This window comes from Lissotriton helveticus, chromosome 1_1 (genome assembly GCF_964261635.1).
Source record: "Lissotriton helveticus chromosome 1_1, aLisHel1.1, whole genome shotgun sequence".
In the NCBI taxonomy this organism is placed as follows: Eukaryota; Metazoa; Chordata; class Amphibia; order Caudata; family Salamandridae; genus Lissotriton; species Lissotriton helveticus.
The window spans coordinates 1,296,980,222-1,297,007,416 of record NC_136057.1 but is presented as its reverse complement, the minus strand read 5'-3'; the positions used below and the strand labels follow the sequence as shown (position 1 = coordinate 1,297,007,416).

General features: G+C 43.7%; 2 protein-coding genes across 2 annotated transcripts in view; one reads left to right on the top strand and one right to left on the bottom strand.

Annotated features, from left to right (window-relative positions):
• The window catches only part of ATP13A1 (ATPase 13A1), a 419,252-nt gene extending 395,085 nt beyond the window's left edge, over positions 1-24,167 (bottom strand). Inside the window, exon 1 of the mRNA XM_078681078.1 lies at positions 23,769-24,167. Coding sequence (XP_078537204.1) covers positions 23,769-24,053 — 285 coding nt within the window. The 5' untranslated portion in view covers positions 24,054-24,167. The remainder of the gene's footprint in view (positions 1-23,768) is intronic.
• Positions 24,168-24,252: 85 nt separating this feature from the next.
• Positions 24,253-27,195, top strand: part of CHCHD5 (coiled-coil-helix-coiled-coil-helix domain containing 5) — a 40,798-nt gene continuing 37,855 nt past the window's right edge. Inside the window, exons 1-2 of the mRNA XM_078681065.1 lie at positions 24,253-24,385; positions 24,552-24,701. Coding sequence (XP_078537191.1) covers positions 24,700-24,701 — 2 coding nt within the window. The 5' untranslated portion in view covers positions 24,253-24,385; positions 24,552-24,699. The remainder of the gene's footprint in view (positions 24,386-24,551; positions 24,702-27,195) is intronic.

Genomic DNA, 27,195 nt, shown 5'->3' with positions numbered 1-27,195 from the left:
TTCTCTCTCTCTTAATCTGCTACTCTGTTTGTTGAAGCGCTGGGATGCTCAAGGGTAACCACGCGCTATACAAAATGGTTATAATAATAATAATAATTATGAAAGTGGCAGGACGAGTGGTACTTAACAGGCTGCAAGCATGGGCAGAAGAGGCAGGAATCCTCTCCAAATTTCAGTATGTTTTTTTTTTTGAACCTTTATTTATGAATGCGAGCAATTACAGGCAGAGGCCTACAACCACCTGGCCGGCCACTAAGGAAGTCATAATAATAGCAAAGCAATAATAAAAAACGTAGCAGCACAAGACCAGGAGGACCCGTAAAGGCAGGAAGAACGTAGGAGCAAGCATGTGTGTAGGCAGTCAGGAGTAATGAAGGTTCGTTTTCAAATCTTTAAATCACAGGATCACTATCAAGCAATCGTTCCAGGTCCTGTAGGTAGTCCGCACAAAGGGAGAGGTCAACAAGCAACCCGAATGCAATAGGGAAAAAGGGCTACGCGAACAAATCAGGAGGAGTCCTAACACAGTTACATATCATAGCACACCAGCGCCCCATCCCTCAAGACCGAAAAACACTGCAGAGACCCTAAGGAACGGTAGTACAGAAAAAGAAAAAGAAAAAAAGGACCATAGAACCAAGGAAGAAACAGAGAGAAAGAAAGAAACCCCCCAACCCCCCACCCTGCACCCCTGCAGAAGGCCACGGCCTACCCCCCCCCCCCCCAGCAGTGTGCCTGTCGCCCTAAATAAGAGACCCGAAATGTAGTAAGTTAGTAAAGAAGAAAGAAAGAAAGCGGAGGAGGAGAAAAATCAGTATGTCAGCACCCAATCATCCATCCCCGGAGCCCAGAACCACAAAGTGGCAGTCAAAACAGATCACGCCCCTCGTAGTCACCAGGTAAACCAACACCATCAATCAATGAAGCAGACTCAGCCCTGTCCCGTGCGCTCGATTGCACCAGCTGAGTACATCCAACCAGCCACCATGATGATGAATATGGGCGACAAGGAGTGGCCAGTGGGTTGTTTTCCGACATCCGCCGTAAGCAACAGTGTGCTGTGAAGGGCGTCAAATGAAAGCTCCACGAACGGCACCAGTCCCCAATACCTAGCGACAGCCGATAGTTCCGTTGTCATCGCAGGAGACTGGCCCTCCAAAGCCGCCACATCCACTGGGAAGAACTCAGCAGACTGCTCAAGTGTAGGGTGTGGCATAATGTCCTGAGCGCGTGGATAGTCAAGCAAGGCGTGTCCGGTTACGGGAGTAATGGCCTCCAATTTGCGTCTCAGATCGCGAGCACTGCAGATCATGGCGCCACGAAGGGCACCGAGGGCAATCAGTACATCCCGGACCCCTGGCGACGTCCCATGAGCACAGTCCACGACGCTCATCCCTTCCATAGGCTCTACAGCAGGCTCCGCCATGTTAGTCAGGGTGTCACTGACCCACACATCTGATCGGGCATCCTCTCGCCCCCCATCAGAGCACAAGTGAGTCACAATTGCGAAGGTGGCAAACTCCATGATGTTTACAGAAAAGGACACGAAGGCAGCCTCAGCGGTGTCAGGGTCTCAATCACACACCAGTGCCCCCAAGTCTCAAAACACCGACCCCTCGGCGAACAAAATGGCGCTCAGACTTACTTCGGGAGAAATGCAGGGAACGGCCGAGCCATGCACAGACGAAAAGTCCCAAATGAAGTGTAATCCCCCGGTTCCTCAATGCGCTACCGGCCCTCAACCCACTAGGTGGACCGGAGATCGCAGCAAGAGGCAAACGATGCGGGCGGATCACTCCGGGCAGCCGGCTCCTCCTCGTCACAGGCAATCACCACCAGGATAGCGGGGGCCGGCCGTTCCTCGCACGCAAAACCCCGGATCAGCAGCTACGGAGGGCCTGATAGGAGGCGAGAGCATTTCTCCGGATCTACGACTGATGGAGAGTTCGGGAGCACATCACCGAGCACCGCCACACTTCCCCTCCATAGGAATGCGGCTCGGGGTCAGGATAGGATGCAGGATCAGTGCACAAAGCAACAAGGTCGGCGGAGCCGAGTGCCTAGGCGGCCATCTCGGTCTCCGGCTTGGCTCCTCCCCCCTTCAGTATGGTTTTAAGTCGGGATTAGGAACCGTTGAGCAGGGTTTACATTTGGCCATTCTTGTAGGGAAATACGTAGTTGCAAAAAAGGGTAATTTGTTTCTGTCATTCGTCGATTTGAGCTCGGCCTTCGACTGCCTTAGTCACGAGCTTTTATGGGACACACTGGCGCAACTTGGTATTGAAACTACCTTGTTGAATTATATTAAAGAACTATATAGGGGAGCCGGGGCCAAAGTACGTTTCGGTAACAGGGACGAATGTACATCCGTCTTTCTCATAAGGAAAGGAGTGCGGCAGGGTTGCATTCTTGCACCCTTTTTATTTAATCTGTATATTAACAGTGTGGCTGCCCAACTATTAACGGCTAAAACGGATTTCCCCCAAAGCAAAGGAGGCCCAGTTCCACTTCTTTTATACGCCGATGACGCGGTAATTATGTCAAGAACTCAAGTGGGTCTCCAGAGAGCACTTTTTACCTTTGCTGATTATATGGGAGAGAGAGGACTAAAAATAAATATTCCTAAAACTTTTAATATGTGTTGTACATCTAAGAGATATGTTTCATGCAACACTTTTTTAGAAAAGTCTAAGATAGAGTCAACAGAAAAATTCTCCTATTTAGGAATAGATTTTAATAAAAAGGGAACATGGGTGTCGGCAGCTGAAGCGAGGAAACTAGCGTTTTCTCACGCCATCGGAGCTATAAAGAAATTTGCTATTAAATTAGGGGCCCATCCTGTACATATTCTCGTCGACATCTATAAGTCGAAATGTGTGTCCACCATAACCTGTGGTGCAGGGATATGGGGGATTACTAACATTAGAGATATTCAAATTTGCAAAAATTCGTTTCTGCGATTTTTGCTGGCACTCCCACCTTCAGCATCAAGTTATGTATGCCATAAAGAACTCGGGCTGACCTATGTGTCTGACCTAATTAAAATAAGCCTGGTGCTACTTTGGCATAAAGTCTGGAATTCGGAAGAAACTGGCCTTAACAGAGAGATTATACAGGACTGTTTGGAGCTCCAGGAGGGGCAAAAAATTAAATGGTTTTTCTATGTAAAGTCTTTTTTAGGAGAACTCGGACACCCTGAATACTTCTCTTCGCCAAGTACTCTAAGTTCTATTTCTAGAAAAATGTTGAAAGAACAATGCTTGGAACTATTCGAGTTAAAACTGTGGCACATGGAAGGGACAAAGGGATCTGTAATACAGAATCAATTAATGTTGCACGGGAGTGGTTTACAAAAATATTTAACTCTGGTACAGAGCAGTTTCTCTAGAATGCTGTTAACACGCTTTAGAGGGGACAGCTTCTTCAGACTGGTAACGTTTCCAGAAACTAACTCATGATCAAAAGACTTACCACCGTGCCCATGCGATGACATTTCCAAACAATCTACTATTCATTGCGTGTTGTTCTGTAAATTTTACTCGTTTGCACAAAAGAAATACCTAATCCTCTTGCTGAAAAAATGGGGATTGAGACAGTGCAGACCGGCCCTTTTGAAACTCCAGATGCTGGAAGATGAAATGACCATGTATTTTGTGTCAAAGTTTTTGAAAAATGTGATTAGATGCAGGAAATCCATGAACTGACCCTCAATTTATATAACATCTATCTATCTTCTAACACCGTGATGTACTTTTGCTTGGTAACTAGTTGTGGAACCGATTGTAATGTGTTTTTATTGTCTTTTGTATTTGCTTTTATGATTTTTAACATGTAAAATCGAATAAAGCTATCTTTGACTTTGATAGAGATTGCTAGGGAATAGAGAAGTGAGTTACCCCCACGGCTCGAGCGGTGAACCAAGGGGCTGGATTATTGCACGACTTTCGAGATACCAGTGTATTAGTCACAAGGATGTCCATAAAAAGATGTCAACATCTGGTCAGACTGGTATGCACATAGAGGTGTAAGTATTGAATCTATGAGCAGACTGGATGCTCTCAAAGCTTCGAGGCCGTTCAATGAGCGAGGGGAGCACATTTCAAGTTCATATTAAATAATTTTAATGTGTTTTTGTCGTTGTCTCTGCTGTAATGCAGACAAAGTTGTGATTAAACGGATTAACCCGACTTTCGGAGAACCAGGGTGGATTCAGGATTGAAATGCTGTGTATTTTTAATTGCTTTTAAACTGCCAATAAAATTGTTTCATAAACCAAAACCAGATGCCAAGGGCATATTTAAAATTTTCAAAGCAGGGTTAAAGGAAATACCATTATGGTTACCAAAACAATGTGATTTGGGTGGTAGCGCAGGACTGACACTGTGCAGTTGCCATAGGAAGACTACTCTCACCCCAACACTCTGTACAGTTAAACTCAGGCTTGCAGCATCATGTTTGAAAGGCACCACGCAGACATGAAGATTTCATGAGATCAACTGAGAGCAGAACATGTCTACCTTCGACGTGCCACCCCTGCAGAGCTTCTGCATAGAACCATGCCAACTGTTACTTTACCTCAGTCTGATGTCACTAAGCCATGTGCACGGCAAAGCCAGAAATCACTATTAGTGTGCTAACGCAAAGCTAGTGTCTATTTGAGCTGTTCTGTGATGTATAGAGGCACAACCTGACCACAGCATCTTTGCATTTGAACAATTTACACAAAAGTATGGCATGAGGAGAAACGAAGCATTAGTAACTACACTATAGATGGTTGACCTGTCTTCCTTAAATCCTGTTATTTTACGAGGTAGTTGAGAGGCCCATAGTACATCTCGAGAATATTGGAAATCTTACCCTGGTAAAATCGGTGTGATCAGCACATCTCTAGGATTCTAGTTCCAAAATCTAAGTAATGCAGAAAAAGCGGTTCTTGACAAACTGCAAAGGGATACAAACATCACTATCAAACCTGTCGATAAAGGTGGCGGCATTTTGTTACAGACCACCATAGCTTACAGAACAGAATGCCGAAGATTACTAGCCGAGGAACAGAACTATAAGATCCTAGACAGTGACTCGACCCAAACACTAACAGTAGAAATGAACACTATGATTGAAGAGGCAGAGTGCGTGGGGTGGATTAGCAAACAAGAATCTGGAACTCGCTGTCTTCTTTCATCAGAAGAACTCTCTCTCTTTCAATATTTAAAAAGGAAGCCAAAAACTTCTTAATGGGTAAGTTCCTCCCATAAACCATGTATTGCACACACCGCTCTGCGTCATTGCTTTTTTTTTGTGTTGCTGCTAGATTTTTGGCTGCTATCTATCTTGTACTGTCCTGGTGCGCCCACAAATGTAATTGCTGGATATCTCTGCATAATAATCTGTATATTGTATACACCCTATATATTCCCCATGTGTATTCATTTCCTTCTATCCCTACTTATGTTTTTTGTGTGTCGATTTCATACTTGTATACAACGTGTTATCCCTGTAATGCACTCTGGTGCCCTAACGGGTCACGTTTGCTCTCTATAAAACACTAAATAAATAAAAAATATTAAATAAGGAGATTTCCTGAGAAATATGAATCCAAACAATCCCCTATTTTTACACTCTCCCTAAAATTCATAAAAACAGTGACCCACCACCAGGAAGACCAATAGTATCAGTGATTGGCTCACTGCTTGATCCCCTGTCACATACTTGTGACTACTTTCTCAAACGTATCGTACAAAAAATGTAAACATATCACGGACACAAAAGACTTTCTTGTCCATATTAACGACCTTGATTTCTTTGAGCTCCAAAACCTACTAATGAGCCTACATATAGAAAGTCCATATACGAGCCTAACTCAAGATAATACATGTGAGGTCATAAAAGATTTTAGATGGGGAAGACTGGACACACTCTACCCACTTACATTTTGTGATGGAATGTGCAAGACTGGCACTGACAAAAATGTTTTTGAATGTGCAGGCATCCTGTTTCTGCAAACCCATGGAACTTCTATGAGGAGCATCTTTTCTCCTAGTGTAGCTGGGCTATATGTATACAATTTAGAAAAACACATTCTTCACAGTGACAACCCTTAATGTGCACACATTACAACTTGGAAATGCAACAATGACGATATATTTGTGGTATGGAAGGGTGAGGATTACAGCACTCTGTTTCATTTCATCGCTAAACAACCAACATAGGAATCTGAAATGTACCCATACCTTGAGTAGGAACACTCACCTTTCTAGATATAACCATCTTTCACGAAAGGGCAAACTACAAAATAAAACTTCCCATAAATCTATTAAAAACAATTTTTAGAGATACAACAGATTCCATATTCGCCCTTTACGGGAAAATCCACCTTATGGGCAATTCCTTTGCCTTCCTAGGAACTATAGCCGAATTCAGGATTATAATCATCAGGCAGAGAGGTACTGGCTGACATACAGAGCACGTAACTACCCAGCACACATACTTCAGAAAAACAAAAAGAAGGTGAGAAATCAGAACCGCATGGCTTTACTGGAAACCCCAGTAAGAACCTCCCCTGGTATATGTGACCACATAACATTGCATCTGACCGTATTAAGAAAATCATCTAACACAACTGGTGCATACTCAACACAGGAACTAGACAATGGGACTATCCCCTGTTCTCCCACAAGAGAACAAGACGTTTACAGGGCTCACCGATACACACCTGTAGTGCTAGAGGCACTCTTGTGGTCTGACACCACGTGATGACCTTTGACAACCATCATTTTAATTGACTTTGGTGTTATTTTATCCTATTCTGAATGTACGACGTCCTGCATATGCCTGGTTTCTCTTCTTATAGTTTTGAAGTGCGAGCTGTCACAGTAGAACAGACTTGCCAAGAACGGAACATGTGGGATGTGCATTTGAAAGCATGAGAGACAGAGGTGTGGAAAGTACTGTTTGGTCTCGAACTGCAGTGTTATGAGCAGTGGTGCACAAATATGCACTGTGTTGTATATTGAGGGATGAAGTATTTGATGCTATAAGCAGTAGTGCACAAATGTGCATTGTGTTGTACACTGGCAAGTATTATTAATTTCTGACTATTGGCTTTGACATGGCCTCATGTCATCCTGAATTCTGACTGCCTTGCTTGAGCTTTTCTGCGCGCACAGACAGGCTTGCAAGTTGTTTGGGTTAATCACATTCAAGGATTGTTTTGTGAGAAATTGTTTAATGTACTATGGAAGGCTTGTGTAAGCTTCGTCAAGATAAAGGCTGGAACATGTGAGAATGTAGAGGGAATGTGGGAACTCCTTCCTGCCGTGGAATGCATACCTGGAAGCTGGCCAGTTCCAGTAAGTTTCCTTGGTGCAGAGGGGAAGACTCTCAAACCTTCTAGTGTGTGTTTTGAGACTATAAAGCGAGGGTTATTGACAGTCAGGGTGGGAGTTCAGTTGCAGAGTAGACGTACTGCAACAACAATCTGTATTTGAATCCTGATAGAGGGTCCATTGCCTGGCTGTAACGGGCTTCCCCAGCTTGAGTTGGCAAGGATGTCGAGTGAACAATCAGGTGAAATGATTTGTTTCGGTCTAGTGCCATTGTGATGCGTAGTTCCAGTGGCTGTGGTCATTCAGGGCGTTTTCTTTGTGATGTGTGAATGAGTTAGAGTGCACATCCAAAGTAATTATATATATAAGCTCCAAGGTTCCTACCAGTTGGAGACGCACTCTGACATCCACTGCAGCAACCTTCATGAGGTAAAAGACGGATCGGCGAGCGGATCCAGTTTACAGCATGCCTGTCGATTCACGCCGGACGCGTTTCGTGCTCATTGCACTCTTCAGCGGCGCGACAGTCATTTTGGCATAGAGGCCACACCTCCCACTTAAAAATATGAGCCCTTCAATGGGTGACTTAAATGAGTTGGTTTGTGGGTCTTGTAGTGTGTGCTTCAGTTATGTGCCGCTGTCTGAGCTGTTTCGAGCCCACCAATGGGCCTCCACTCGCACCTCCGGCTTGTCAATCCTCCATGGATGCCTAGCGCGCCGACACTAGAAAGCAGTTGTATGATATAGGTGAGCGGGGCAACGTACACAGAGTATCTGCTTTGGACCGCTTAGAGGGGAGCGATTTGGATTCGCTACAAATGGGTAATCTGAATTGTGGCCTTCTCAATGTGAGGTCTCTCCCTAAACACCCCACAGAAATTCAAATCCTGATCGAAATGCAGAAGTTGGACGTCCTGTTCATGACCGAGACGTGGACGGACGCAGGTCTGGATCTCGAGTTGGGGTTAGCATGCCCTGCAGGGTATAAAGCATTTCATAAAGCAAGACCCAGTGGCAGTGGGGGGACCGGGATCATATTTCAAGATTCCTGGGACTTCGCTCCTCTGGAATTTGATGAGGTTGCACATGTGGAAATTCTTGATTTCTTGCTGAAGGATAGGACTGGGTATATCCTGACGGGCATAGTCTGTTATAGACCCCCCGGGGGCAGTGAATGCTCAACAGCTGCAACAGCTAGTGGAGGCGATTAGCAATCTGACGCTTTCCCATCGTAGACTGCTGCTACTGGGTGATTTTAATCTTTGGCCTAATGGGAAGATGGACATAATCTATAACAATTGTATCCAGTCCTGTGCCAACTTAAACTTGGTATAATGGGTCAAAGAAGCTACCCACAAAGCAGGACATGTCTTGGATCTGGTATTCTCTGAGGATGATTTGGTCATAATGGGTAATATCCTACCAGTTAGCTAGTCTGATCATTACCTGGTCCAATTTAGAGTGAATTCCGGTAGAAAGACCAGGCCCACCCCTATGGAGGAAAGGTGTGTTCTGGGTAGGAATTGGAAGGCCCTAGCGAGGAAAGCTAAAATGGCCCCGCTCTTCCATATGGAGTCTCTGTTCGACCCGGGGAAGGTGGTGGATGAGAATTATACAGCTCTCTGTGGCAACTAACTAGGATAATCGATCAGCTTGCTCCCCTGAAGAAGATTAGGAAACGGGGGAAACCCTCTGCCCCGTAGTACACGGAGGAATTGAGAGCCTATAAGCTACACTGTAAACGGGCCGAAAGACAGTGAAGATTGTACTATGCTGACGGTGACAAGGTAATATGGAAGGAATGCCTAACAAAGTATAAACAAGCATTAGAAATGCAATCGGGCTCGGATTTATTTGAGTTTGAGCTAATGGCATTGTAAATGCCAATGTATTGTTGCTATGTGTTATGGAGTGTGTTCATGTGGTGTGTACTGCCAGTGATCTCCTTGTGAGTGTGAGAATATTGCACCGTTACTGCCTGTGATGTCCTTCTTGTGAGTGTGAGGAGCTTGCACCTCTGCTGCCTGTGGTCTCCTTGTGAGTGCAAGAAGATTGCACTGCTGCTGCCTGTGATGTCGTTCTTGTGAGTGTGAGAAGCTTGCACCACTGCTGCTTGTGATGTCCTTGTGAGTGGGAGAAGCTTGCACCTCAGCTGCCTGTGGTCTCCTTGTGAGTGTAAGAAGCTTGCACAGCTGCTGCCTGTGATGTCCTTCGTGCGAGTGTGAGAAGCTTACACCGCTGCTGCCTGTGAGTATGAGAAGATTGCATTGAGCATCTCTGTGCTGTGCCTGTTCTTTGTAAGGGACTCTTGCTCTGTTGCTGCTGCTGCCTTGGCACAGTACCTGCTGTGAGTGTGTAAGGGAAGTTTGCACCGCTGCTGCTTGTGATGTCGTTCTTGCGAGTGTGAGAAGCTTGCACCTCTGCTGCCTGTGGTCTCCTTGTGAGTGTAAGAAGCTTGCACTGCTGCTGCCTGTGATGTCCTTCTTGTGAGTGGGAGAAGCTTGCACCTCAGCTGCCTGTGGTCTCCTTGTGAGTGTAAGAAGCTTGCACAGCTGCTGCCTGTGATGTCCTTCTTGTGAGTGTGAGAAGCTTGCACCGCTGCTGCTTGTGATGTCCTTCTTGTGAGTGGGAGAAGCTTGCACCTCAGCTGCCTGTGGTCTCCTTGTGAGTGTAAGAAGCTTGCACAGCTGCTGCCTGTGATGTACTACTCACTACTCACTACTCACTACTCACTACTCACTACTCACTACTCACTACTCTCTACTCTCTACTCACTACTCACTACTCTCTACTCACTACTCTCTACTCACTACTCTCTACTCACTACTCTCTACTCTCTACTCTACACTCTACTCACTACTCTACACTCTACTCACTACTCTACACTCTACTCACTACTCTACACTCTACTCACTACTCTACACTCTACTCACTACTCTACACTCTACTCACTACTCTACACTCTACTCACTACTCTACACTCTACTCACTACTCTACACTCTACTCACTACTCTACACTCTACTCACTACTCTACACTCTACTCACTACTCTCTACTCTACACTCTACTCACTACTCTACACTCTACTCACTACTCTACACTCTACTCACTACTCTACACTCTACTCACTACTCTACACTCTACTCACTACTCTCTACTCACTACTCTCTACTCTACACTCTACTCACTACTCTACACTCTACTCACTACTCTACACTCTACTCACTACTCTACACTCTACTCACTACTCTACACTCTACTCACTACTCTACACTCTACTCACTACTCTACACTCTACTCACTACTCTACACTCTACTCACTACTCTACACTCTACTCACTACTCTACACTCTACACTCTACACTCTACTCACTACTCTACACTCTACTCACTACTCTACACTCTACTCACTACTCTACACTCTACTCACTACTCTACACTCTACTCACTACTCTACACTCTACTCACTACTCTACACTCTACTCACTACTCTACACTCTACTCACTACTCTACACTCTACTCACTACTCTACACTCTACTCACTACTCTACACTCTACTCACTACTCTACACTCTACTCACTACTCTACACTCTACTCACTACTCTACACTCTACTCACTACTCTACACTCTACTCACTACTCTACACTCTACTCACTACTCTACTCACTACTCACTACTCTACTCACTACTCACTACTCTACACTCTACTCACTACTCTACACTCTACTCACTACTCTACACTCTACTCACTACTCTACACTCTACTCACTACTCTACACTCTACTCACTACTCTACACTCTACTCACTACTCTACACTCTACTCACTACTCTACACTCTACTCACTACTCTACACTCTACTCACTACTCTACACTCTACTCACTACTCTACACTCTACTCACTACTCTACACTCTACTCACTACTCTACACTCTACTCACTACTCTACACTCTACTCACTACTCTACACTCTACTCACTACTCTACACTCTACTCACTACTCTACACTCTACTCACTACTCTACACTCTACTCACTACTCTACACTCTACTCACTACTCTACACTCTACTCACTACTCTACACTCTACTCACTACTCTACTCACTACTCTACTCACTACTCTACTCACTACTCTACTCACTACTCTACTCACTACTCTACTCACTACTCTACTCACTACTCTACTCACTACTCTACTCACTACTCTACTCACTACTCTACTCACTACTCTACTCACTACTCACTACTCTACTCACTACTCACTACTCTACTCACTACTCTACTCACTACTCACTACTCTACTCACTACTCTACTCACTACTCTACTCACTACTCACTACTCTACTCACTACTCTACTCACTACTCTACTCACTACTCACTACTCTACTCACTACTCTACTCACTACTCTACTCACTACTCTACTCACTACTCTACTCACTACTCTACTCACTACTCTACTCACTACTCTACTCACTACTCTACTCACTACTCTACTCACTACTCTACTCACTACTCTACTCACTATGAGATGGAACTTTTCTCATTCTCAAAGTACCTTTCATAGGAATACATGTTGAGCTACTCAAAGAGCGGCAGTGAGACTGACAACAAGTACCAATAAAGAACGTAAAAAGACGTGGTGTTTTATGAACGAGAATTTAGTTCAGTTGTTCTAAATCTTAAATGCTGCCTTGAGCAGTTTGTATTAGGAACATTTAATTGTCGGGTCAAAATTGCATTTTAAAATATGCTGCTTAAGTTTTATTAAAAATAAACGTTGTACTTTTTCGTGTATAAATTCCTTATAATGCGACATGGGTAATAGTTATAAATTAGCCAAATATGCATTGTTCAATTACGCTGAGAAAAAAGGCGATAATGACAGTCGGGTTTTATCACTCCAGATTCCCAGGCTGCTCATTTGGAAGAATTCGCGATATTCCATAGACATTTATTTTTTTTTGTATATTTTTACCATCTTAAAGTCGTGCTTGAGGTGAGGAAATCCTTTCTTCAAAATCACGGATCAATCGCACTTGAGGAAATACCAACTAACAACACTGACACTTGAGGGTCTATATCATCACATCAGCTCTTTGATAACTTCTCATAACCGTGTTTACAATCATGTGTCAGTATTATTTACGGTTTATCCAAGCAGACAATTTTGGCACATACGAAGAGAGCTGTTAAAGCAATGAATGGCTGGGCCTTTTCTAATAAACAGGGAAGCTGCACATAGTGCCAGTGATTTTCTCTATTTACATTCCGATAAATAACAGCAGGAACTGTCCAGACCAATATGCAAGTTCACAAGTTTCAAGTGTGTGTTCTTGAGTCAATTGGTAGCCTGACGGAATTTAGACATCATAACTGCCTGTTTTGGTGGTTTGAAATAACATTGCGATATTGGAGGCGTCATGTCACTTCGTGTTCGGGGGGAGACGGGGGCTCCTTCTCGTACTGCTGGAAGGGGCGTGGGCATGAATGGGGGCGCCGTGGGGAGGGGACTGTGCAGGGCCTGTGAAGTCACTGGCCCGAGCTTTCCGGGGCGGTGTGTGCAGGGCGCGCTGACAGCCCGGCCGCGGCCGCCCTTCTTTGCCGCTTCCCGGGGCTGTTTCTCCAAACGGAATAGCTTTGTTTCCTAGATGGATCCGGCTGGCGGCAGATTCTTATAATAACAAATATAGTCATGAAAATGAGATACAAAAAGTGCCGAAATTACAATAAAAGCGGGGTTCCCGTAACGGAAGAGAAGGGAGCCAGGCAGCGCGCTGCCCGGGTCCTGGACTGGTAATTGAGCCCGAGCCGGTGATGTCTAAATCAGGCGGGGAGACGGGGGGTGAGCCAGAGAGCGGCAGAGCAGCTCCCCGGGCCGGCAGGAAGGAGCCGCACACGGCGTCTATGCCTGTGTGCACGTGAGGAGGACGCGCGCCCAACAAACACACTGCTAGATGGTGAACGCGCGCACACCATCTGGAATGCATTACACGGCCACCCTGACAGCTCCTAATTAAGATGAATGCACTTTCGAGCACGTAACCGCACGAAATATGCCCAAAATGGCGCCCGAACATTACAACTGCCCAATAGCATCAAGACTACTAAAAATACATCACCGCGAACACCAATGACCATTCAGATAATAAAAAAATTCAGGAATGTGTCTTTCCCGAGGCCTTAACACACTTTTTTTTCTTTCTGTAGTAATAGGATCTCAGGCTCCGCCCGAGCCCTAAAAAGAGATAGTAACTACTAAGGCAGCATACTTTGCATATCTTATTTTAAAATCTCCAAACAGTGCCAAATGTGTTTTTACTATACTGAGAGATATGGCAAATCCTGATTGTACGAGTAATAAGATCACTCCGTCACAAGAGCTCTGTAATGGCCTGGCAACTTTTTTTCAGGATAAAACTAACCGGATCATTGAGGGCTTGGGACCAGACACTCCAGTGGGCACTTGGGAAAGGGGGGAAATGGGAATAGCCAATCAAATGGGTACTGGGAATGGGGGGGGGGGGGCAGAGCCAGGGAGGCAAGGGGCTGCCCTTGACCATTGAGATCTGTATACGGAGGATGAGTTTGTCAGGGTGGCATTGGGTATCTCTTCTGGCTCTCCGCTGGATCCCATCCCCCAAAAAATGTGGAAAGAGCTGGGCCTCGAGATTTTCCCACTGCTTCACCAGCTGTGTAACCAATCACTTAGTAGTGGGGTGGTCCCATTGTGTTGGAAGGAGGCAATAGTAACCAACACCCCTGCTTAAAAAACCCTCATTGGACCCTAGCTGCCATGGGAATTACAGACCTATCTCCCTTCTACCGTTCCAGGTAAAGATTGTGGAGCGCATGGTTAGCCGAGCTCTCTCTGGCTTTTTGGAAGGTAATAACAAGCTGGGGGAAGATCAATCTGGTTTTCGGCCAGGGCATGACGGAGATCTTGCACTGTGGGGTGGGTAGAGTGCCATCAGTTTTGCCCTCGGACTTCCGGCCCATTCCTACAGGTTCCCGTGAGCATGGTTCGCAAACTGGGGGTTAGCTTCAATGAGAAGCTTAACTTGGAATCACATGTAAACAAAGTAGTTAGACATTGTTAAATGCTCATCAGAGGACTACGTAAGGTACTACCACTACTGCCGCCTCAGTTCAGAGGCTTAGTGGTTAGGAGTGTTGTTCTCAGCCGCCTGGATTACTGTAATGCTTTGCTACTGGAGTCTCCATGTTATCTGATTTCGTGGCTCCAGAGTATCCCGGCGGCAGCAGCAGCAAAACCGGTCCTTATGAGAACGCGCAGGTTTTCTACATCTCAAGCCTGGGCTGACCTGCACTGGCTTCCAGTGAGACAAAGGATATTGTTCAAGTCCTTGTGTATTGCCTTTAGAGCGCTTCACGGACTTGGACCCAAACCGCTTCAGGCTAGGTTTGGATGGTATGTACCTGCATGTAGTTTGCGTTCTCAGCAGCTAATCTGGAAATTGTTCCAAGGATTAAAAGATCTACAATGGGGGGACGAGCTTTTGGCGTAGCTGCTGCTTGCTTATGGCATAGCCTTCCCCCGGAGCTGAGGCAAATACAGGATCTGCTGCTGTTTCGTAAGAAAGTCAAGACCTGGCTATTTCCCAGAGTTTAACAGCCGGCCAGTTAGTTCCTGCAGTTGCACTTCTATTCTTAGTCTACTGTGTCTCAGCGCCAGATATTCAGTGCTTCATTCGTGCAAATCTCATAAATCGCCCAGCATGTCCGCCATGACGCGTTTGGCCTCTCTCCAGAGGCTTGATCACATGACGTGTTGCAAACACTAAGGAGGGTACATATAGTATAAAGTAGCGGGAAACAAAGGCCATGCTCAGTGCAGTCAATTGATAAAAACTGAAAAAATATTTACAATGGAATAATTTCGATTTAAATAACAGACAGTGTCTAAAATCAATATTCAACCATTATAAAAACATTTTATAAATACAATTGTAATAAATAACTGCCAATATACACCTATATATAAAAATATAAATATTTGTGGCAATACATTTAAATTCATATTTACTTTTTCAGTTTTTGGATTTTGATTGACTGAATACAACCCAAGTGGTTAATACCATGCATTGAACCACATTGTACAATCAATGTAAACGATGTACTCCTCTCTATAGTGCAAAAACCAATGTGCTATTTGTGTGCAAAATTCGCTATAAAGTGAAATTTGTGCAAATGTTAAAAAATAGGGAAGGAAGATGAGCCTATTTGATATATATATATATATATATATACACCCAAACCGTCGCACAATTAAAGCAGGACAGCAATCACGGACACAGGGTCTGCTACAATTATCCTCCGTTTATTCAGGTCAAAAATGGCAAATCAGCACTATATATTTCTGATCCCTTGCAGGACGTCCCATATTATTTGCTTGAGTTTTATCTCATTATTGACTGCTTGTATTTTTTATCCATGCATTTAACTGTTGCATTTACCAAGTGTGTTATTGCTTGCATATAAATATACATCTCTATATACATTTGAATGTGGTTCATTTGACATCTAGGGAAGCCTTTCTGTTAGAGAGCATTGCATAAATAAAACCCCAAGCCTTATTCTAAAAATAGTCTTTGCATTTTGTAAAGTAAAACCCTTTTCTAGGTATTGTTGTTGTGTTTTATGTTTTGCTGCGCCGTGTTTGAGCAACCGTGTGGAAGATTCAGTATTGTCTGAAAGGCGGAGCAATACAACACCAGACCTAACTCTAGTCCATCCAATACAATACAAAATATATTGGTTCCAGGAGAGGTGACAGGTAACTACCCTTGTGGCCAATGCAACGTATGCCACCTCACAATCCGCACAAAAGAGATTGACATGGGTCTATGCTCCCCATGGCAGCTAAGAAAACATACAATCAGTAACACCAAACAGGCGATGTACGTGATAAACTGTTCCTGAAATTTAAAGTACATAGGGATGACAACCAGAATGGCAAGTACCAGAATAGATGAACATAGGTGCAACATACAAGGTAGAAGCATCACTACTAAAATGTCTGAACACTCTAGAACCATGAGATATACAGTCAATGACCTTAGATGGATAATTTTGGAACAAGTGATGGTAGAAACCAGGAATCTGGTGGGAATCCTATTTGAAAAAGAGCAACAGTGGATCTATAAATTGTCCTTTCACACTAATGGACTGAATGAGGATATTCCCTGGTGGATATACCCTTTAACGCACAATCCTTTAATGCACCAGGTTAATGTAGGACAGGTTTCTTCAATGAGTAGCCCGTAAGCTACTGGTAGCTCTCCAGCTACCTATAAGTAGCTCTCTGGTGTACAGTATACCGTACTAAATTAGAAGCTTTTATTTGGTTGATTAATATATCTATAACAAACTCAAAAAGTGTGTATATGAGACGAAAATGTGTGCATTTTCAAACCTCATATGCTAACGTTTGGAGACAAATGGTTGAATTTCCTAAATATATTTAAAGCTAATATTGGAGTGAAATCTTGCAACATTAGGGGAGGCTTATTAGTCAGGTTATCTTGGTGCCAAGGGCATTGTGGCTGTTCTGTAGTACCCAGGTAGAGGTATTCCATATTGAAGAAGCCTTTTTGACATTATAACTAGTGACCCTCCCTGACACACTGAGGTGATCACTGCAGTTAATCTTGCATAGGGTGGCCACCAATGTAATCTTGCTTGATGCAGCAACTATTACAACACTAATAACATTAGTAGATCTGGGTGATTTTCACTGAGCAAAGTAGCTCTTATTACAGAAAAGGTTGGAGATCCCTGATGTAGGACATATGACTCCAAGTGTCTTTTTCGATATAAAGCGGCCCGGCCCTTGTACAACATAGCCAGGATGATAACACACCTTTTATGTAAAAAGCCTCTAAATATTTCTAATACATGAACCTTGACCATAATAGAGTTGCATCTTGAGAATAACTAAATGCTGCACTGAAATCGACTGAGCTCTGCTGATGCGGACGACAAAACTACATTTCTCAGGATCCTGGGGGCGTGCGCTCGTCTAATGGGCAATACGCGGCAGGGATGCACTGCCGTGCCTCCCCAACACTGTAAATGACTGAGTGTGCCGACAGAGGAAGAAAGTCTCCATTTCCCACCGTCCCGCGTATGAGCAGTTGGCTCAGGACTACTAGTGGTGAATGTGTACACATGCACTTCTTCCCCTGAGCCGGAACATTCTGAAATCAGGGTTGCTTAGTATAAACTCCATACAAGCTTGGGGGCCTCAAGGCAACATAACAAGAAGTCATCACTTTGAATGCACATTAGTGGTAAAATGGCTGATTACACCATTTATGGCCCAATATCATGTGATCCCGACGCGATCACATGCTATCAGATACTCTCTTAAAAAGCACAAATCAGCGCAAGCAGCGTTAACATGGAGGGATAAAGTAAGTGTGCTTATGGATATAGTTCCTTGACGAAGTAAGTGAAGGAGGCTCCGTATTTTATTCTATATCCAGCCAAACGATAATGGCAATCATGAGATTGTTTCTCTTGACAGTGTGAGACTAGAGGGACAGTCACTCCCCCATACCTCATGATGCCTAACTGATAAGTAGTAACAAAGATGGGTGGTCTGCACACCGATTATCAAATTTTTATCATGTTTTTTTCACATTGTACTTTTAGCGTGCAGCCTAGGTAGTGCTTGCCCTAATGCACTTATTTAAATACATCATTATGGGGAGCATAAACATTATGCTCCACTCCCAGACGCACAGCATTGTAGGATATTTATCCACAGTTTTTTTACTCCTTTCAATTCATCAACTTTAGTCCATGTTTTTACTCAATATTCGTCCTTATTCATAGTTTCCACATCATATCCCATTTGCCTCTTTGGAAGATTCACATATTTTCACGTGTCCATCCAGACGTTCGTCAAAAATACGCTCCAAGTGCAACAAAAAGTTCCGAGCAGCATGATTTTATTAAAAGCCCAATGCATTTCGGGCTGCGTCACCAGCCCTTCGTCAGGGGTCGCTACAAGATAACCAATAGAAAAGTACTATCAGTTATAGGTACTACATCAAATGCTTATCATCATTCATTTCATGCGCATTGGCATATAATTGAAATAACAATATATACAAATGAGTTACAATCTAGTGCAAAAAATTATGTGAATTAATTCTCTCTCTACAAACCAATTCTTTACATTATTTAACAAATCCCTTCTACCTAACAAAACACGCTAACTTCTCTTTGAACATCTCTCTGCTTGACCTCGTTCGTATCTCTATATTCTCACCACCCTCCCAGATGACATAATCGTTTAAACTAATTGTTACACGCTACTAAGCGCTATCAAAGATGCCCGTGCTCTCAGCCTTCTGAATAACCAGAAAGATCTGCAACGTTATTACAAAACAACAGGTTTTATCGATAGAAACTGAATCTAAGAGGATAGATAGGAGCTATCGTACCTGCTCATTGTGTTTTCTGTGCGCCGCGCGGCTGCCGCCGTCAACGGCCGAAGTGATCTCGTGTGTCGAGGCCCTTTCTATCGACCCTCATTTAGAACTAGCGTGCTCCGCCCCGTGGCGATCCGCCCGACATCCTTCCCCACCCGCCACCCATTTCCCCCGCCATATTACTATGGCGGGGGAGACCGGGGCGAACGGAAAGACCGTCCGCCGCTTTTCCGACCGGTCAAGAAGTTGACCGGGCGGAAAAGGGTTTGATATGGTGGCGGTGTCTGTTAGACACCGCCATCCATATTAGGGTGAAGGCGGAGACATGCTTTTCTGTGGCGGCAGCTCCCCCACGGAAAGGCATGTGGGAATGTCTTGTGGGGGCCCACTGCAGGCCCCCAGGGACTCGTGGGGGGTGCACACGGGGGGTACCTTTGGCACCCCCCACTTCACTGTACAACGTATGTGGCGTGTGTTACTTGATTATTGTACAGTTATTTATTTGTCCAGGGTGCAAGAGCCAACAGGGGGCATTATACAATCAGTAACAAAGATGGGTGGTCTGCACACCGATTATCAAATTTTTATCATGCTTTTTTCACATTGTACTTTTAGCGTGCAGCCTAGGTAGTGCTTGAGTTCCGAACAACGCTTCAGCGTGGATAACATCGCATGTTAAAAATGTTTTATGATAAATCATCAGAAAGTTGCGAAGTACTGAATGTAATGGTGTTTACAGATGAATGTTGGGAGTTGTAGTGCATAAGATAAGTAATTGAGAAGAGTGAGTATGACGCACCAAGGGGCGGAGCACGCTAGTTCTAAATGAGGGTCGATAGAAAGGGCCTCGACACACGAGATCACTTCGGCTGTTGACGGCGGCAGCCGCGCGGCGCACAGAAAACACAATGAGCAGGTACGATAGAAACTGAATCTAAGAGGATAGATAGGAGCTATCGATAAAACCTGTTGTTTTGTAATAACGTGGCAGATCTTTCTGGTTATTCAGAAGGCTGAGAGCACGGGCATCTTTGATAGCGCTTAGTAGCGTGTAACAATTAGTTTAAACGATGATGTCATCTGGGAGGGTGGTGAGAATATAGAGATACGAACGAGGTCAAGCAGAGAGATGTTCAAAGAGAAGTTAGCGTGTTTTGTTAGGTAGAAGGGATTTGTTAAATAATGTAAAGAATTGGTTTGTAGAGAGAGAATTAATTCACATAATTTTTTGCACTAGATTGTAACTCATTTGTATATATTGTTATTTCAATTATATGCTAATGCGCATGAAATGAATGATGATAAGCATTTGATGTAGTACCTATAACTGATAGTACTTTTCTATTGGTTATCTTGTAGCGACCCCTGACGAAGGGCTGGTGACGCAGCCCGAAATGCATTGGGCTTTTAATAAAATCATGCTGCTCTGAACTTTTTGTTGCACTTGGAGCGTATTTTTGACGAACGTCTGGATGGACACGTGAAAATATGTGGAGCTTCCAAAGAGGCAAATGGGATATGATGTGGAAACTATGAATAAGGACGAATATTGAGTAAAAACATGGACTAAAGTTGATGAATTGAAAGGAGTAAAAAAACTGTGGATAAATATCCTACAATGCTGTGCGTCTGGGAGTGGAGCATAATGTTTATGCTCCCCATAATGATGTAACTGATAAGTAGGCCATGTAGGTGCACATTCAAAACCTTATTTCTCACTTTTTGGAATGTGCGTGCTGGACACTGCTTTTAAAATTAATTCTGTAAATTTTGATTTACCATTTGACGTATGTGCCTTTCAAATATATGTAGATACTGACACTATAAATACCGAGGGATTATTATACGTTTGTGCATGTTTTTCCGCACATAAAGGGGGATACTGTGCTCTAGCATGAGACATGAATATTGCACGGTGTAATTAAATTCATTTTCTCTTTTAGCTCAGACCTTACCAAGGAAAGAATCCGATAATAGTTTGTATAGTTGCGTACATGCCTTACTGAAATGTGTGCTAGCAAATCCACTTTCAATCCCTAGGCTGTAGATTAAGCACTCCGCTAACAAATGCGTTTAGCCCACCCACTCACACCAAGGGGCCCATTAGGATGGAGGGCGGACCGCCCGCCGCAATGCTAAATATGCACATTGTGCACTTCAATGAACAACGTGACAGACACAGTGCGGTGCCCTGCATATATTTTCTATCACTTTTTTCACCTTGCGCTGTGTTCCTCACTTGCCACTTGCGCGGTCACGAGCACAAAGTGCACTTATTTCTTTAGGGTTGCCTTTGCATTTATGCTTAACAGTGCTGCGATAACTGCCCTGTGTAACTTATGTTTCAAAATATATGATGCCATGAGCACATTCAACAAATAATTTAGAGTCTCTCTTTTGTTCTCTTACTGTAATGTCTTGTACGTACATGTGTATCCATTTCTACTGAATCCGGTTGAGATACTGTTGTTTATTTTTCCTGTGCTAATAATATGGTCATCTTTATTCAGTAAATATTGACCATGAAAGCACAATAAAAATCACATACAGAGATTTCAAACTTCAATAAAATCGTAATCAAATATTTTAGCTTAAATGTGATATTTTCCCTCCTTAAAATAATTACTACAAATGGCCCAACAGATTTGGTCATACACAAATTGCACATTGCTTATACATATCACTTAATGCCAACCAAATCCACACTAAGCAATCAAGGGGAGCCTTCATCAAAGTCAAAAACATGGATAACAGTGCATATTTCTTCCTTCATCTCAGCACCTGAGTGATAAAATTCAGAACGGCAAAGCATACCAGAGACAACTCAAGACGCTGTAAATAGTGCAAACCCTGCTGATGAGTATTAAAAGATCTTCCGCTGAGTATAGGGCGAAGGAACAGTCTTCTAAAAGAGGTATACAAGGTGCAAAGTAGGGGCAAAATAGCATAAAGTGCTTAGTTGACTGAAGTGACCTCCCATCGCATAGACAACACGGTAGTAACATGAACCATGTGACAGCAATAAGGAGCGCAACTAGGTAATGAATTGTATTTACTTTTAAACATGTAAGAAAATCAAAATTCCAATGCCTTTATCCATGTCTTGGTTGAAAGTGGGACATATGATTGAATGTTTACCATATTGAGTGCTATCATGATCCTAGCATTCTCCTTATTTATACAGAGCCTTTTGTTGACTTGGACCTTACAGTGTGTATTAATATTACCTGGATTTTCAAAAAGGACTACTCAATCCAAGCTCCTGAAAGCAATTTTTAACATATTTAAGCCATGGCTCGGCTATCCAATTGCTTTGCAATAGACAGTCCTACCACCCTATCTTCTAGGATGCTTACACCAAATGTATTGTGTGTTTTAAGACTTGGGGTAGATTTTGGATTATCTAGAAGTCTATTTAAAAATGTATTCACCACCACCTGCATGGTTTAGCTGCCATGTACCCCCAAAGCCAGCCACATATGTACCAGCAGCGAGGCTTTTACTTTTATAAAGCGTGATCATTTCCGTTGGGGGCTTATGTTGTAGTTTCTTGACAAACCTGAAAAAAGATTCACACTACGCCTCCATGGATTGAGACCTCTGGGCTAATAACTTTTCCCACTTCATGTGGTCATTGCATAAGATACCCAGATAACTAAAAACCTTGGTGTTTAAAATTGGAGCCTCCCCAATAAACACATTTTCAACCTAGCATTAAAGGGGCCACAGGTCATAACGTAGGATTTAGTATGGTTAACTTTAACCTTCAGCCCTTGCATAAAATGTTTGAAGCCATTTAAAAGCACTTGTAATCTATTTGCTGTACGAGGTATTAAAACCATGTCGTCTGTGTACAAATTACAGGGGCTAGACGTGAACCAATGTTGGGGACGTCAGGTATACAAGAAATTAAAATGGTATCCAGGGCATTAATATAAGAAAGGAGCCAAAATTCAACCATGTTTGACACCCCGACTAACTTGAATGGGGTCATATGGTCTCCATTTAGGGTATAACGTAACCGCATACAGGTGTCAAAGTGAAGGCTTTTTAAAACATGCCATATGAACGGTTAAACTCCTTAGGGTATCTCTGCCACTAGCTCATAGGCACAGGAATGGTCCATAAAGGTCATGTGAACGGCCCCTCTCAATGATAACTAGTTACCGGATCCGTTTTTCACTCATTGTCGTTTGGGCACTGTGTAGCTTTATCAGTAAACCTGCATGTCTAGGAACATGTAGTATCTATTTTAATGGAAAACATGTTGTCAGTAAATGACAGTGCGCCACAGTACCATGTTGCATTAATATATGTGTTCCAAAATTCATCACCGGCTACATAGCACACCCTTACTACTCTCCTGGTGAATGGGTGTGGCTCAGGTGCTACACTTGTTTTTTGTATGAAGCTTGGGTTTTTCACAATCCATTTGACTCTAGTGGTTTAACACCAAAGGCAAGCACCACCGCTCTGAAAATTGTTGCAGTACCAGGTTGAAGTCTCCTACTAGCAAAAGGAGTAAGGCCAACCGTGTCCTAAGAGTGATATATAGTTATTACGGAGCCATGGTGGCAGCTTTATGGGTCTCTTTGAGAAAATCAACTCGTCAAAACAACCAGCTATGCCTAGGGTATGTACTAAGACCTCTGGCTTCCTCTTTATGCATCGCGGCTGCCTCAGACTCGTTCCACTTTATTACTTTAGGGTGCCAGAGAAAGAATACAGTCTGGGAGGAAGCCTTCCAATTTACTGTAATGAAACTTTGGTCAGAAGTTTCGACGCTGCATTTGCATTGCGCGTCGAGACATTGTCACTAGGAGGTGTAATCTGATACTGCTTCGCTCTGAACTCAGGCGCACCCTTATCTTTGACAGCTGTCACTGCACCCTCGCCTAGCTGCAGCACAGCATTATTGACATATGTCACAGCACCAACACCAATCACGTCTCTCTCCGACAACTGTACATAAGCCTTACCGGGAAGCAGGTGAGGGCACAGTCTGCGTGCACGGACCAATGACCAGAGAGCACGGTGAGCGCCTGGACAATACCGATGGCTGCCAGGACGATGAGACCGGCCTCGGGGTAGTCCGCGATGCCGTAGACGGAGACCCATAGGTAGAGCCAGGCGGGGTAGAGAACGGAGACGAAGGGCAATACGGTCCAGCAGACTAGCAGGGGCCGGCGGCGGTGCAGTGACACCAGGCTTACAAGTTCGTCCCCGCCCGGCACCCCCGGCGCTCTAAGCGCCTCTTCCGCCATATTCGCCAGCCCCGCACTTCCGCCCGCCGCGTCAGCTTCTGGCCTAGCAACGCCCCACACTTCCGGTCACGGCCGCAGCAACCACCACTTCCTGTAACGTCAACATAAAACACTGACAATTCGCCTGCTAAAACGTCACTTCCATTAAAAGCGACTTGCCCCCTTCTATAAACCAACATTTCCATAGACACTAAAGATGGACGATACGTTTCATAATGCCCTTTTCGAAAGGCACCCCTCACACCAGGCTGTCTTATTAGAACGGGAAATTATTTTGTATCTCTCATTTTGTATACGTCGGTACAGCGAAGGTTATAGAAAATCACGTTTCGGTACATTTTGGTTAATTCTACGAAAGAGTGTATTTTTTATTACATCTTGTCCTTTTATTTACAAAGTAACTCCCAAAAAGTAGTATCTTTAAATATATACGGTATGTTTGTCTAGAAAATGGTGATTGTTGCAGTATATGTTTGAGAAACTCCTTTATCATTTCAGACTGTAAGTTCAGTTCGTACGTCCACAGACATCCCAACCATTCAAAGATGGGTTCCGACTCAGTGCTCGTCACCGAGCACGCCTGCGTGAGAAACTCTGCGCGTCATTTGTGACAGAGGTCATCGGCATTGGCGGCTGCAGTGCAGACATGTGGGTAACTGTATTTTTGGGTACATTGTCAGGGTGGGTCCATTTATTTTCTGCACCTGGTGTGTTTTTTACGATAGTGTTATTGTGGGGAATATAATGCAGTTTTTATTGGTAGCGTATGTAACGAATGAATACTAGATATCAATAATTAGTTAAGTCACATATGTACTACCCAAACGTGTGACCCCTGTAGCCGGTACAGGGCTTTAAAGCCACACTATTTTGCAAGAAGTTGTGCGTTAGAGATTATACTTAGAGTGAGAAACGCTCAACTACAAGTCCCAGAATGCAACATTTCTAATACGAGGCCTTACCGACTACACAGTATATATAACACAGGCACCTTGAGGTGTGCCCCCAGGTCAGCAGTTTATTTTATTAATTTTTTTATTTTATTTCATGCATTTTTATATAGCGTGGACTTTTCACAATAGAACCAAGTACAGTACATGAGGATAATTTTACATATTTACACGTTACAGATACAAACGAGAAAGAAGAAAAATTAAATAAAAAAAACAATAGATGGCAGTCACACAAAAAACACATCAGGATGAAGATCGTACAGGCATAGATTACAAATTTACAATATGGAAGAACTTCCTTCAGGGACATGATAAGGGCTGTATTAGTTCTGAAAGTGACTTTGAAAGAGAAGAGATTTGAGGTCTGTTTTGAAGGTCCGGGTAGAAGAGGTGGTACGGAGTAGTGAAGGAAGCGAGTTCCAGATTCTAACTGCATTGCCTGAGAAGGATTGAGCCATTGATCTTTTCCTTTTGAAGGTGGGGGGCTCAAGCAGTACATTTTCCGCATTACGAGAAAGTCTAGAGCCTCCAGAGATTTTTAGTTTATTCGCCAGATATCGAGGGGAGGAAGTGTGCAAGGCTTTGTGGGTGAAACAGGCAGGCTTGTGGATTGATCTTGACTCGATGGGAAGATACCGAAGAGAAGACAAAATGGGTGATGTGGTCACTTCTTTTGGCCCCAAACACAAAACGAGCCATGAATGGAGAAAGGATTTAAGAGGGGAAAGGTGGGATTTGGGGAGGACAGCAAGAAGAGAATTGCAATAGTCCAATCTAGAAAGAACCAGAGATTGGACCAAGGTTTTTAGGTCATGCTCCGGAAAGAAACGTTGAATCCCCCAGAGAAGGCGCAGTTGATATTGTGCATTCTTTACAATGGAATTGATGTGGGAGAGTAGATTGAGCCTTTTGTCAAGTATGACACCAAGGGATTTTGTGCCGTCGACAACAATAGGTTTATTGTTGAGTAAATTCAGCTGATCCATCCAAGATTGAATATGAGGAGGAGAGAGTGAGGTAGAGAGGAGGAGGACTTCAGTTTTGGAGGGATTCAGAATGAGTTGATGAGCTTACATCCCGTTTTGGATAGAGTTGAAAGTAGAGTTGAGGATTGAGATATCATGTGCAGAAGACACTTTAAGGTAGATTTGAGTGTCATCTGCTTAGAGATGGTAAAGGACCCCTGATTTACTGGTTAGATTTCCCACTGGTTCCAAATAAAGATTGTCAACGTGGGTGCAAGGATACAACCTTGAGGGACAGCTTGACCTACCGCCAATGAAGACGAAAGACTGTTTGCTATTTTGATCATTTGGGATCTGTCCGAGAGGAATGAGTCAAACCATTTAAGCACTGTGCCTTCCACGCCCATTCTCTCTTGTAGAGTGTTAAGGAGAGTGTTGTGATTAACAATGTCAAAGGCTGCAGAAAGGTCTAGAAGAATCAGAAGACAAGATTCCCCCACATGGAGTACATGCTGCGCATCGTCAATCACTTGCAGCAGGGCTGTTTCAATGCTGCAGTTTTGAATGAAACCAGACTGGAAATTGTAGGAAGATTATTATCCTTAATATTTAGGGAAAGTTGTTTCGCTACACATCTTTCTGTGATTTTTGCAAGAAAAGGGAGGTTAGTGATGAGGCGAAAGTTTTTGAGGTCGTTTGCATCAGCGGAAGGTTTTTTAAGAAGTGGGGTAACCTGTCCTGTTTTAAGGGCAACAGGAAGGGAGCCTTGGCTGAGGATGAGATGACTGGTCCAATAGGAAAGAGTATGGGTGTGGAAATCAATGGCAATGTCACTAGGGATGGGGTCAAATGAATGGTTAGAGGGTTTTGTTTCGAGGATGCATTTGAGGAGGGCATCTTCAGAGATGACATCAAAGTTCTGGCAAATGACTAAGGATTTGCGCTCCTCTAGGGGGGTAGGATGAAGGACCTGATCCATCAGTGATTTAACTTTTTCATCAAAGAATATAGCGAATTCTGCAGCTTTCTTTGAAGAATCGTCAGGCTTGGTGGTTGAGGAAGAGCAGTTTGGATTTTTGATGCGGTCAACTAGTTTTTGGGTCTGTTTTTGGCTGAGTCGAGGAGGGTTCTGAAGAGTGATGCTTTTTCATGGAAGATATGTTTGCGGTATTTTGATCTTGCTGAAAGGCGCGGAGATACTCCTTCGGGAGGTGATCCTAGCGC